Raw genomic sequence first — 14,359 nt, 5'->3', positions numbered from 1 at the left:
ACACCTCCTCCAGCTCCTCCGGGGGGAGCCCAAGGCGTTCCCAGGCCAGCCGAGAGACATAGTCCCTCCAGCCTGTCCTGGGCCGTCCCCTGGGCCTCCTCCCGGTGGGACGTGCCTGGAACACCTCCCGAGGAAGGCCTCCAGGAGGCATCCGGTATAGATGCCCGAGCCACCTCAACTGGCTCCTCTCGATGTGGAGGAGCAGCAGCTCTACTCCGAGCTCCTCACCTTATCTCTAAGGGAGTGCCCGGCCACCCTACGGAGGAAGCTCATTTCAGCCGCTTGTATCCGGGATCTCGTTCTTTCGGTCATGACCCAAAGTTCATGGCCATAGGTGAGGGTAGGAACGTAGACCGCAGACCTTACGGCCGCAGCTACGGGCAGCAGCATCGACAATAGATGCGGAGAACATGGTCCACTCGGACTCTATGTCTCCAACATCCCCCGGGATCTGGTCGAAGCTCTCCCGGAGGTGGGAGTTGAATACATCCCTGGGCAAGGACTCCGCCAGGCGTTCCCAGCAGACCCTCACTATGCGCTTGGGCCTGCCAAGTCTGACTGGCTTTTTCCTCTTCCAGCGGATCCAACTCACCACCAACTCACCACCAGGTGATGATCAGTGGACAGCTCAGCCCCTCTCTTCACCCGAGTGTCCAAAACATGCGGCCGAAGGTCTGATGATACGACAACAAAGTCGTATCATCAGACCTCCTGCCTGGGTTGTCTTGGTGCCAAGTCCACTGATGGACACCCTTATGTTTGAACATGGTGTTCATTATGGACAATCCGTAACTAGCACAGAAGTCCAATAACAAAACACCACTCGGATTCATATCAGGGAGGCCATTCCTCCCGATTACGCCTCTCCAGGTGTCACTGACATTTCCCACGTGGGCGTTGAAGTCCCCCAGCAGAATAATGGAGTCCCCAGGAGGGGCATTATCCAGCACCTCCGACAGGGACGCCAAGAAGGCAGGGTACTCTGCACTGCCACTCGGCCTGTAGGCTGAAACGACAGTCAGAGACCTCTCCCCAACCCAAAGGCGCAGGGATACGACCCTCTCATCCACTGGGGTAAACCCCAACACGAGACGGTTGAGCTGGAGGGCAACAAGCAAACCCACACCAGCCCTCCGCCTCCCCGTGGGCCACTCCAGAGTAGAAGAGAGTCCAACCCCTCTCAAGGAGATGGGTTCCAGAGCCCACGCTGTGCGTGGAGGCGAGCCCGACTATTTCTAGTCGATATCTCTCGACCTCCCGCACAAACTCAGGCTCCTTCCCCCCCAGCGAGGTGACATTCCACGTCCCTAGAGCCAGCCTAAGCATCCGGGGATCGGGCCGCTGAGGTCTCCACCTTCGTCCGCCACCCAATCCTCTTTGCCGGACCGATGAAATGTAATTTCTGCCTTAAATGACTCTGAATGCTCGCTGTGCACTTATAAAATTGCTAAAATAGCCAGACATCTAGGTGTTTTTCCTCTGCCAAAAATTGATTGTGGCCTTTTTCTCTGACCGTTGAAATGTAATTTCAGACTAAAAGTGCTCTGCTTCAGTCTGAGAAATTATATTTTACTGATCTTACAGAACACTGCCCATTACACACTAAATAAAATGCACAACATGAAAAATATTGCACTATTTTGTTTGCCAAAAAGTGACCAAGGCTTGTTTTCTGACCCGTGAAAGACTATTTCTGCCTAAAATAACTTTATTCCATTCAGACAGATTATATTTTCTTGATTTTGCTGAACACAATCCATCCCACACTCAAGAAAAGCCCAGCATGGACAATATCTGGGTATTTCACATGCCAAAAATTGATCATGACCTATTTTTGAGCCTATGAAATGTAATTTCTGCCTAAAATAACGTTATTTCATTGAAAAGGATTATATTTTACTGGTATTACTGAACACAATCCACCCTACGCTAGAAAGAAGACCAGCGTGGACACTATGGGAGTATTTCACTTGCCAAAAAGTGATCAAGGCTTATTCTATGACCCATGAAATGTCATTTTTGTTTAAAATGACTGTTTCACTCTGAGGGATTATATTTTACTGATCTCACTGAACACAGCACCTCCCACACTATATAAAATGCACAAAATGGACAAAATAGGACTATTTCCCTTGCCAAAAATTGATCATGGCATATTGTCTTACCAATGAAACACTATTTCTGTCTAAAATTACTTTATTTCATTCAGAGGGATTATAAATTACTTATCTTGCTAAAAACAATCAATTACACAGTGAAAAAGGTCCCCAAATGGACAATATGGGGGTATTTTACCTGCCCGAAATTGATCATGGCTTATTCTATGACCTATGAAATGTAATTTGTGCATAAAAATGTTTTATTTCATTGAGATGGATCATATTTACTAGATCTTGCTAAGCACAGACTCTCCCACACTGAAAAAGATCCCAAAAATAAAATTTGTGGGATCTTTCACCTCCCAAATATTGACCATGGCTTAATCCATGACCCACAGAATGGGATTTCTGCATAAATTAGATTGATTTATACCACATTTTCAGTTGAGTTCAGCAATAATAATCACAAACTAACACTAAATCAATCTCAGAGTTATTCTTTTTTTTAAACAAACACAAACATATTACGTCTACAGTCAAAAGCGAAAACTGTGTACAATGAACTACTTCAGTAATGGCTTCTTGACGCAGTTCTGGTGGTACCATCTTGGACATACGTCACACCCAACCTGCATCGGGAAAAAAAGACCCGACCCATGTGATGAAATAAACATTATAAAGATGCCTTGGATATTTGTGCTTACAGCTTGTCTTTCTACTTACCAAATGAGTTCCACTGCTTTCTTTTCCTCTTTTCTCTGTCCTACTTTGAGTGGCTTGTGAGGAGTTGTCGGCTGCACTGGGATTGAAAACAGACTTTCACTGTCATCACTCTCTTCCCCAGAGGTCTCCTGTTCTGATGGTTCTTCTTCTGAGCATGACCTTTAGCCCCAGAATGCTCCCCGGGTGCCGCACAATGACAGCCTGCTGCTCCCTAAGGGATGGGTTAAAGGCAGAGGACAATTTCATTGAAATGTACAATTTCAATGACAAATAAAGATTATTCTATTCTATATGCTCACACATATATATATTTTTTCATTAAAGTAAATATTAAAATGTTGTATCCTGTTCCTAGGTAGCTTCATAAAAATGCTGAAGTACATGATGTACTTACACATAAGCCCTATACCAATCTATTAAACTAAATGAAGTTTTATAAAGGACAATATTTCATGCAATTTATTGAGAAATGTCCATAATTAAATCATGTTAATCGCAGAGTTTTGTCTTTATTGTTTTTTCCTAGTATGTAGACAACTTGATCAACCTTTGCCACTCTTGTGGGCGGATGGATGGTGATACTCAGTAGGTAAAGTATTCTTATATAACTGTTGAGTTAGGGAATTTTTCCAAATATTGTAAAAAGTACATTTAAACACAAAACCACAACTCATTTGGTAAGAACAAAGACAAGCTGTAAGCACAAATATCCAAGGCACATTTATAATGTTTATTTCATCACATGGGTCGGGTCTTTTTTTCCCGATGCAGGTTGGGAAATTACATTTCATAGGTCTCCTCTCCTCTCGCTCCTCCTCCTCTCCTCTCGCTCCTCCTCCTCTCCTCTCCTCCTCCTCCTCCTCTCACTGTCGCTCCTCCTCCTCTCCTCTCGCTCCTCCTCCTCTCCTCTCCTCTCCTCTCCTCTCCTCTCCTCTCCTCTCCTCTCCTCTCCTCTCCTCTCCTCTCCTCTCCTCCTCTTGCTGCTCGCTCCTCCTCCTCTCCTCTCGCTCCTCCTCCTCTCCTCTCCTCTCCTCTCCTCTCCTCTCCTCTCCTCTCCTCTCCTCCTCCTCTCCTCCTCCTCTCCTCTCCTCCTCCTCTCCTCTCGCTCCTCCTCCTCTCCTCCTCCTCCTCTTGCTGCTCGCTCCTCCTCCTCTCCTCTCCTCTCCTCTCCTCTCCTCCTCCTCCTCTTGCTGCTCGCTCCTCCTCCTCTTGCTGCTCGCTCCTCCTCCTCTCCTCCTCCTCTCCTCTCCTCTCCTCTCCTCTCCTCTCCTCCTCCTCCTCTTGCTGCTCGCTCCTCCTCCTCTTGCTGCTCGCTCCTCCTCCTCTCCTCCTCCTCTCCTCTCCTCTCCTCTCCTCTCCTCTCCTCTCCTCTCCTCTCCTCTCCTCTCCTCCTCCTCCTCTTGCTGCTCGCTCCTCCTCCTCTCCTCCTCCTCTCCTCTCGCTCCTCCTCCTCTCCTCTCGCTCCTCCTCCTCTCCTCTCGCTCCTCCTCCTCTCCTCTCCTCCTCCTCCTCCTCTCACTGTCGCTCCTCCTCCTCTCCTCTCGCTCCTCCTCCTCTCCTCTCCTCTCCTCTCCTCTCCTCTCGCTCCTCCTCCTCTCCTCTCGCTCCTCCTCCTCTCCTCTCCTCTCCTCTCCTCTCCTCTCCTCTCCTCTCCTCTCCTCTCCTCTCCTCTCCTCTCCTCTCCTCCTCTTGCTGCTCGCTCCTCCTCCTCTCCTCCTCCTCTCCTCTCGCTCCTCCTCCTCTCCTCTCGCTCCTCCTCCTCTCCTCTCCTCCTCCTCCTCCTCTCACTGTCGCTCCTCCTCCTCTCCTCTCGCTCCTCCTCCTCTCCTCTCCTCTCCTCTCCTCTCGCTCCTCCTCCTCTCCTCTCGCTCCTCCTCCTCTCCTCTCCTCTCCTCTCCTCTCCTCTCCTCTCCTCCTCTTGCTGCTCGCTCCTCCTCCTCTCCTCTCCTCTCCTCTCCTCTCCTCCTCCTCTCCTCTCCTCTCCTCTCCTCTCCTCCTCTTGCTGCTCGCTCCTCCTCCTCTCCTCTCCTCTCCTCTCCTCTCCTCTCCTCTCCTCTCCTCTCCTCTCCTCCTCTTGCTGCTCGCTCCTCCTCCTCTCCTCCTCCTCTCCTCCTCCTCTCCTCTCGCTCCTCCGCGGGGACGCGCCCAGTCTTACCCGATCACTTTACGGCAGAACACCGGTGTTAATTTACGTAAATGACTCCATCTCTGTAAATTAGAAGTGTTCCTAATAAAGTTGAAATTTCTTACAAATGTTTACATCTTTGTTTCTTTCTCATGGAAATCTGAGTCTGCACTGTTTGAGATATTAGCGCTTCGTTTAATTTGACCTCTGCGGCTGCCGTTCAAACAAGATGGTTCTGGAGAAGAAGAGCTCCGGTGAGTTGGGCTCGTTTTAGCCTTATTGCTGAATAAATGTGACCCTGTTGCTGTAATCAGGTGTGTGTTAGAAACAGTCGCTGGTGGACGGAGAAGAGCCGCCGCAGATGTTCCTCTGTGGGGCTTTCTGTTGGGAAACAGCCGCTGCGCTGCGGACTCCGTTGAGAAAACGACCAATTAGAGCTAAACGGGGTTTTATAAATGATTCTGACAGTTACAGATATTCATTTTACATTTTAAAGATCTTTATTATTCAGTCTACCCTACGGCTGGTTAATTGTGTTTACAACTTGTTGGTTTACTGAAATAATCTCATTTTATATCCAAAGCCAGTGTTTATTCAGACTGGAGGTGTTACACTTCAAAATGTTTTCAGATTAAATTCAGCCTTTTATTTATTTTAACCTGTTGGGTCCCAGAACCGAATCAATGAGTTCTGGTGTTCCTGGCCTGCAGACTCCTGACCTCAACCACTTTGAAGACCTTCTGGATGAATTGGAGGGAAGGCTGCAGTTCTGGTTCTGATCCAACTATAAAAACGCTCTTAAACCTTGGAGATTGTGTAGAGAATAGTTCAAGTTGCACTCCTGATTTAAATGAATCAACAACTGTTTTACTAATTGAGTCTGTGTGGTTTATAAAATGTTCCTCTAATCTTTAACTTGTTTAATATGAACTGACCTTATCTCTGGTAAATGTCTGATTGTAATGTGTGTCCATAAGGGGGTAAAGGTCATTAGGGTCTGCCTGTCGATTGTGTTTTTGACCATCAACCTGTCCTGGGACTACAGATGAAAATTAGCCCTTGTGGCTAAATCTGACCCGACAGTCTAATGGACTCATGTTAATTAATCAGCTCCGCCCCTTTTTTAAATAAACATTCACTTTTCCTTCTCCCTAAAACCGCTGAACTAGAAACTCGTGATCAGCGCCTGGTTCTGCCTCTGTAACCGGTTCCTGTGTGTTTCAGCCCGAGTGGAGGCAGGTCAGCGTAGGGTTCTGGATGAAGCGACCCGGCAGAGGAGGCTGACCCGACAGCTGGAGGCTCTGGAGAAAGATAACTTCCAGGTTAGTCCTGAAACTATGGGCCCATCATAGGTTTAATGGACCATTTAGAATAACCCAGAACCAGACCAGGTGAGTCCACATTCCCCCTGTCTAAGGCCGGGTCCACACGTAGCAGGGTATTTAAAAAACTAATATCTCCCCTACGTCGTTTTTAAAACTAATATCAGACACACTGAGGTTTTTCAGAAATGTTTTCATCCAAACTAATCCCCAAAAACGCCTCTGAGCGTTGTGTTAAGCACTCCAGACACATAGGGGGCAGTGTAGTGCAAAAATAATACCTATGTCAGCCAATCCTTGAGAATCCTTGAAAACAACCACGACTTCCTGTTAGGTATAAAACATGGCGCCAGAAAGTTCGTTTATGTGGACAGAAAAAGAAGTTGAGCTTCTTTTAAACAGTTTTCAGAATATAAAGCTGATAAAACACCAGATAATGTTGATTGGAAATCTTTCATCCATTTTTACTCCACTGTACGGCCGAGTCTCGGAACGATGGTCGCACATTTGACGTCAGTGCCGCATATTTGTGGCAGACAGTGATGCTCTGAACCGTAAAAGTCCGTTTGATCATGGAGACGCGCAGCTTTTATAAATCTCCACTTTAGTGATGTGAAACGGAGTTTATGTGGGGATGAAAAGTTCTTCGTTTTCCCAGATATCCGCCTACATGTGGACAGATCTCACCTTTTATACCGACGTTGGTCGCTGGGGTTCTGTTCGATGTGTCCGGTTCTGCAGCTGGAAGGAGCATTCCAGTAAAACATCAGCAGAGAAGAAATGAAGTGAAGGTTATACAGAACCAGCTCAGTCCAAAGTAATTCATCACCAGAAAAAAACCCAATAAGACACTAACATGGTTCTGTCAGGGCGGTTCTAAGGAAATCCTCCAACAGCCCAGAGGGTCGGTTCTGAAGGATGGGAAAATCTGCCTCAGCAAATGAACTCTGAGGACATTTAAAAGCATTTTAAATAAACCCGGTATCATCATTATTAAATGAAGAATCCAGAAGCAGAAGAGTCCAATCGGTTCTGTATGAATTAAAGAACACATAAGTCCAAATCAGATCAAACTGAACACCAGATGTGAACTTATTCACAGAAACTTGTTATTTAGTCACTGAGCAGAACTCCTTGCTGACCCATTTGGTGTTTTCTGACTCCGTTCTGGTGGGACATCTTTCCCAGATCCAACTTCCACGGTACACAGCATCAGAACCCGTCCACTTTTCCAGTTAGACCTAGAACTTCAGGAGGCTATTAGTTGATCAAACTGAAACTGGGTCGGTCCAACGTCCAGGTGCAGAGGAGATGCGCCACACCTCACTGGGTCGCTGTTTCTGGGTCTTTCTGTCTAGATGGCCTCCCACACTGAGCCTGGTTCTGGTTCAGCTTGTTACCACTTGCAGCTCAGAAGAGGGATTGCTGCAGGGTCCGCTAGAGTTCCTTAGGAAACTTTGGACCTGCTGGAATCACTTAGGTCAGGAGGGTATAGAAGTGGACCTGACTGGGCTGTGCTGGGAGGAACCGGACTGGTTTGAAGTGATGTTGATGCCGATGCTGGCGTCTCTCTGACCAAGTCCTTCTGGGTAACTTCTCGTCTCGTTGTCTCGTGTTTCCAGGACGACCCCCTGTCCTCCCTGCCTCCCCCAGGTCCTACGGCCCGTCTCCCAGCCTTCAGCGAGTCGGAGGAACCAGGTGAGTCTCCTCCTGAGTGAGCGTCTCTGTCTGACCCACACGTCCAGCTGACCCTCTCTGTGTCCACGTCCTCAGAGAAGAAGAAGAGGAAGACGAGGGGCGACCATTTCAAGCAGCGCTTCAGGAAGAACTTCACCACGCTGCTGGAGGAAGAGGTGAGCCTTACATCTGCTGCTCTCTGATTGGCTGACAGTCACTCGGCTCATTTTCTCCTCTCTGATTGGTAGAACCTGTCGGAGAGGCCGGAACCAAACTACCTGTCAGTGGTGGCCCCGCCCTCCTCGCTGCCGCCGCGTCACTTCTGCTGCGTCTGCGGTTTCCCCTCACACTACACCTGCACCACCTGCGGGGGGCGCTACTGCAGCAGCAAGTGTCTGATCACCCACAGAGAGACCAGGTAGGCACATTCTCCTCAGCCTCATGTCATTAGATGATGTCCAGCAGGTCCTGCATTTCAGGCTGGAAGACATCCCATAATATTCCTTGAATGGATTTACTGAAGACCAGAACCCTCAGGTTGACCCGGTCCGCTCGTGTAGGGCAAGAACAAGGATCCTCCAGCTGGTTTTCAGCAGAACTCCAGGAAATGTCCAAGTTCTAAACGTTCCTCAGGAATTTCTGGGACTAAACCTGGAATCTAAAACTTTGGAGGCTGAACCTCAGCAGAGATTTTAGGCCAGTTCAGAGAAAACATCATTTAGCATAAATCCAAACAGAGTTCAGGTACCTGGAGGAGACCTCGCTGCTCCTGCAGCTAGCATCGCGCTAGCTAGCTAGCTGGGCCACGCCCCCAACATGCATGTTCTTCTTCACGTGAAGAGATGATTAGCATGCTAGGAGTTTTTACAGGTGACTTCTACAGGAATATTTTATTACAGATGTTGAAGTGGACTTGATGTTAGCGGGCCGGGTCGGAGGAGAACTGATGATTTATTCCTCACTCATGTTTTTATTCTTCATTAAATGAAAATAAATCTGTTGAAACCAGATTATTTATGATATTTAGGTTTAAGATTCTGAGATCATTCCCATAAAATAAAGAAAGCTTGATTGGAAAGTGTCCAAATGGTCCAAATGGTCCCGGTTTAACTTCTACTGGAACATTCCTGAAGCTTCAGCCCTTTTCAACCCTAGAGGTCAGGATCTAGGCCCGGTGGGGGCAGGAGGTGGTATCATGGTATGGGCTTGGATCAGCTCCTCTGTGATGGCATCATTGATGCAGAGATTTTAGAGAAACATCTGCTGTCTTCAGGACCACATCTTCTCCAAGGACCTCCATCATTTTCCACCTGGACAAAGGAAGACCACATTCCAAAGGCTGAGGAAGAGTAGGGAACAGGTTCTGGACGGGTCTGCAGACCCGTCTGTCCCCAACAGAGACTGTTGGAGGATTTAGGAACCAAACATGACAGGATGTCCTCCTACTGTTGGACACCTGGAGAAGCAAGGGACAAAATAAGACGTGGACCACTTGGTGTCCACAGGACAGTGTCTGGTGCTGGGAGAAGGAACAAGAACATCTCAGAGTTGGAGAACTGGACTGAAACAGTGGTCCTGGGATGTTCTGCAGGAATAGATGGAGGGATGTTAGGAGATCAGAAGAAGTTTGGTTTCTGTGGAGCACTGATGGTGTCCCCTGTTCTGTTTAAAGTTGATAAAGACCTTCTGTCCCTGGTGTGTCTCTGCAGGTGTTTGAAGTGGACGCTCTGAGGACCATGGATGTCCTGTCCAGGACACTAAATCTTTGTCCCAGAAAGTTGATGTTCTGACTGTGGTCAGATGGACACACACCTGTACAGGTGGATTCTTCTCAGGTCATGTTGCACCTTTTTATTTTTGATAAACGTCTTCTTTAAAGGACACGATGAAGGTGTTCCCTCTCCATGACGTTTTGACCCATCACACCTGTGAAGCGCCACCTGCTGGTTAACTTTACCTAGGAGGACCTGGATCTGTCTGAAGTCCCTCTCTGGAACTCTGGTCGGGTCATCTTCTCAGAATACCATCTCAGGTTCAGGAGAATCCAGCCCTGGTTCCGTCTGATCCAGAACTGAGCATGCTTCAAATGTTCTGAATAAATTCAATCCAAACTTCCCGTCTCTGTCTTTACTCCTGCAGCAGCACCAGCAGAACTCTGATGTTCTTCTGCAGAATGAGAGGATCTGGACGTGGATGTTGAAGAACTCCTTGGTCTCTACTTTAATAAAGTCCATCCAGTTAAGAGAAACCTAACATATTCATGTTGTTCCTAAAGTCCAGAACCCGAAGTCTCAGAGAGTTAGTTCCTACCAAGGAGCTTCAGAGATTCAGTTCTCTGCTGAGACTCTGAGGAGGACACAGAAACTCCTATTGACCCTGTTGCTAGGTGGGGTTGACCCTGTTGCTAGGTGGGGTTGACCCTGTTGCTAGGTGGGGTTGACCCTGTTGCTAGGTGTGATGCTGTGATTGGTTGTTACAATAAAACCAGTGTGCTCCCAGTAATCAGTGGGGAGAAATGAACTGATGATAGAATTTAACTGGATTCAGAAATATTTAAATCATGATGATAAAACTTAACAAATTAATGAATTGTCCCACAGCATCAACATGTTTGAACGTAGCTTATTTACACGCTCTTTATTATTCTGATTAGATTATTATTATATTTATTCTCCATGCTGGTCATTTTCATGCTGCATCTATTTCATATTAATTCATATTAATATTAAACTCAGCATTTTACTGTGATCTCCTTCTTGTTGAATGAGGTTTAAAACGACCAAAACAAACCAGAGAAAAAAGGTGGAGTAAAGTGAAGTGAACAGAGGAGCAGAGCCTGCTGGTGGAGGAGAAGAGAGGAGTGTTAAAGGTAGATTTGGTTCTGGGATCATGATGGGAACCAACAGACATTCCCAGTAGATCAATGCTTCGTTCCCTCTGCTTTCAGCACCAGCCTGGAATGTGAGCAGCTCTGGTTCCTGCTGCATTCAGAAGCTAGAGAGGAGATAGCAGCACCAGGGAACTTCTCCACAGATGTTGGAGATGATCATTTAGGCTGCTGACATCATCATGAACATTACAGCAGATTCACCTCATTTACATCTTCCTGCTCTGGATATAGAGCTCAGATTATTGGACTGTTGGAGACACTTTCTATTTATGTATAAATATATTTAGGAGTTTTTCCAATTTTTCCCAAATGTTTATTTTTGAAACCATTTTACAATCTGAATATTTAAATAATTCTGTAATATATTGTTTGTAATTTTGTTCACTTTTTATTCATGGTTATTTATTATTTCCATTATTTATTTATCCTTCCAAATATTACCTTACTAGAGGTTGACCTTTAACCTGGGGGATGATAAAGTGAATCTTATCTCTATATTAATAATTGTTCTAGAAGTTTCTGTTCTCATTGACTCGAATGTTTAGGAGGTGGATCTCTGCTCCATGGAGCTGGTAGCGTTTTATTCATTCTCTGTTGTTCATTGGAGGAGAAGATTCAATTCAGTTTTATTTCTATAGCACCGATTCACAACACATGTCGTCTCAAGGTTCTTCTCAACAGTCAGGTTCATACATTCCAATTAATCCTAATCATTGAACAGTTCAGTCAGATTCAGTTATTTATTCAAATTGGATAAAAAGTTTTTCTATCTAAGGAAACCCAGCAGATTGCATCCAGTCAGTGACTTGCAGCATTCACTCCTCCTGGATGAGCATGTAGAGACAGTGGACAGTCACTGGTGTTGACTTTGCAGCAATCCCTCATACTGAGCATGCATGTAGCGACAGTGGAGAGGAAAAACTCCCTTTTAACAGGAAGAAACCTCCAGCAGAACCAGAACCAGGCTCAGTGTGAGCGGCCATCTGCCACGACCCACTGGAGGTTTGAGAGAACAGAGCAGAGACACAAAGAGAACAAAGAAGCACTGATCCAGGAGTACTTTCTATGGGAAGGAAAAGTAAATGTTAATGGATGTAGCTCCTTTAGTCGTTTCATCTAGAAAGAAAGAACAGATAAACTCTGAGTCAGTTTTCAAGGTTAGAGTCTGAAAGAGAGAACATACAGGGTACCCGCGGGGTCTTAAAAGTATTAAAAAAGTCTTGAATTTTTTACTAAATAATTAAGGCCTTAAAAGTATAAAATTTTGAAGACAAATTATAAAATGTAATTTACAGGTCTTAATTTATTTTGTCCTTTAGTGAGACAATAAATGCTAAAATGTTCTAAAATACTGAAGCAAAATGTGTTTTTGGTGTGTGCGAGCAATGTAAGAATTAACGCGTCCAATAACGAAGGGCACGTCAGCTGAGTTTCTCCCGCGGGCTCAGTGAGTGGTGGGAAAACAAAATCACCTTGTTAGTAAGTTAGCTTAGTGTGCTTCAGAATGGGCAAGTGTCGTTTTAACCTGAAGTGGCAGCAGAATCCAAAATACGAGTGGGTTAAACCTAATTCGGACAATGACCATGAGGCCCAATGCTGTTTGTGCCGAAAATCTTTTAAGTTGGGGACGATGGGACTTATGGCTTTGGACTCCCATATGAAGAGCGCCAAACACGTTGCTTATGCTAGAGTCCACCAACAGCAGGCACCTATTGCTCAGTTCTGTTCAAAGCAAGGCTCTACTTTAACAACCAGCTACTGCAAGTAATACTGAAGCCTCCGCATCATCGGTAGTACAGCCGGTGAACCTGCGAGCTCATTCGCCAACTCTTCAGGCAAAGGTGATTTGGATCCTGAAAACAATTTCGGACCACCACTCATTTACTTCGAACGACGAAATTAGTGTAAAGTGGATTGCTGTACTTTTTGAACCTAATCTGCATTTTATCTCTTGTATAACCAAAAGGTTGCTTGTAAGGCAATAGTGAGTGGTGTTGACTCTTAATGTGAGAAACATGCATATTTTTTTTATTTTGTTATTGCACAGCTCACAAAGTTAATGTCTATTATATATGAAAGTCTAAATAAAATAAGTTCAAGTACCTGGCGATTATTTTCTCAGGCTTAAAATCTTAAAATAGATTTTTTATTATATCATTCATAATTTTATCGCTATAGATGTGAAATTGGCATTAAATTTCCTTCTAGGTGGTCTTAAAAAGTCTTAAATCTCACTTTAAGAACCCTGGGGGTACCTTGACATAGAGTTAGTCACAGTAGAAGCTCAGTCAGTATCCATGTCTAGGAGAGAGAAAGGGTTAAACACTAAAAGACAGGGCTATGTGGATCATCGGTAGAGGGTGAGCATTAAGTTGTTGACAGCAGAAGCTTTTAAACCAGCCTAGTGCTGTTCCCCTGATCCCTACAGCATATTCCAGCCTTTCTAAGAGAATATTGTGGTCGACTGGATCAAATGCAGCACTGAGATCTAACAGAACCAGAACAGACACAAGTCCATTATCTGAGGCCATAAGAATATCATTAGTGACTTTCAGCAGAGCTGTTTCAGTGCTATGATGAGCTCTGAAACCTGACTGAAACTCTTCAAACAGGTCATTGCTGTATAAATGTTCACACATTTGATTAGCAACTATTTTCTCAAGAATTTTAGATAAGAATGGAAGATTGGATATAGGTCTGTAATTTATGAAGTCATCTCGATCAAGCGAAGGTTTCTTAAGTAAAGGTTTAATTACAGCTAACTTAAAAGCCTGTGGTTCTGATCCATTTACTAAAGATAGATTAATCATATCTAAAATGGGGCTGGTAATCAGAGGGAACACTTCCTTAAATAATTTGGTTGGGATTGGGTCTAACATACAAGTTGAAGGTTTAGATGAAGCTAATATTTCTGATAACTCAGGAAGCTCCACAGGATCAGAACAGTCCAAACAAAGATCAGGTTCTGCAGAATATCTCTCCTTTCTCTCTGTCTATCCTCCATCTTCTCTGCTTCAGACACTCTTAGGCTCACTAAAAGTCCTCCTCACAACATCTTCTCGTGTTAGGAGCTCTCTGAAGATGTTTCCTGAGTAACTTCTTAAAATGACACCACTAGGAGCTACTTTCAGTCTCAGGATTCTCCGTGAATACAGGCCCTGGTCCAGAAACATCTGCTGTGAATGTCTGGTCCAGGCGTCTTCTGGATGCTAGCTCCAAGGTTTCCTCCAGAGCAGGGGTCTGCAAACCTGCAGCTCCAACAACAACGAGCTGTTAACCTACTGAGGGAGGACTGCATACCCAGAGAAGATCTTCAGGTGTTTCTGTCAGCAGGTGGACGTCAGGGGGAGATGTTAATATTCATGCATGTAGAAGATCCGTTCTTTAAGGTACAGAACCTAAACCAACATCTGGTGGTGGTTCTGTCCATCACATCAGAATTAACTAATATTAGCAATAATTACTTCCTGTTCAGCTGAGGAGTCAAAACATCTCAGCAGTGGTCTCCTGTTTCACAGAACAT

At 45.4% G+C, this 14,359-nt stretch overlaps 1 protein-coding gene across 1 annotated transcript; it reads left to right on the top strand.

Annotated features, from left to right (window-relative positions):
* The first annotated feature begins 4,966 nt into the window (after window positions 1–4,966).
* znhit1 (zinc finger, HIT-type containing 1) lies at window positions 4,967–10,062 on the top strand. The gene is made up of 6 exons (XM_047386821.1): window positions 4,967–5,201; window positions 6,172–6,269; window positions 7,892–7,967; window positions 8,043–8,122; window positions 8,195–8,364; window positions 9,656–10,062. Exons 1-6 carry the CDS (start codon window positions 5,177–5,179, stop codon window positions 9,675–9,677), a joined length of 471 nt encoding a protein of 156 aa, XP_047242777.1. The 5' UTR covers window positions 4,967–5,176; the 3' UTR covers window positions 9,678–10,062.
* Window positions 10,063–14,359: the final 4,297 nt, after the last annotated feature.

The sequence above is a fragment of the Girardinichthys multiradiatus genome, chromosome 14 (assembly GCF_021462225.1).
Source record: "Girardinichthys multiradiatus isolate DD_20200921_A chromosome 14, DD_fGirMul_XY1, whole genome shotgun sequence".
NCBI lineage: Eukaryota > Metazoa > Chordata > Actinopteri > Cyprinodontiformes > Goodeidae > Girardinichthys > Girardinichthys multiradiatus.
This window is presented reverse-complemented; position numbering and strand designations above follow the sequence as displayed.

Bases quoted from the DNA above. Each gene is read 5' to 3' on its own strand.
- znhit1 (XM_047386821.1), top strand. From the start codon at position 5,177: ATGGTTCTGGAGAAGAAGAGCTCCG. The intron at 7,968-8,042 runs GTGAGTCTCCTC...CCACGTCCTCAG, and splicing joins CAGCGAGTCGGAGGAACCAG to AGAAGAAGAAGAGGAAGACG. The intron at 8,123-8,194 runs GTGAGCCTTACA...TCTGATTGGTAG, and splicing joins CCACGCTGCTGGAGGAAGAG to AACCTGTCGGAGAGGCCGGA.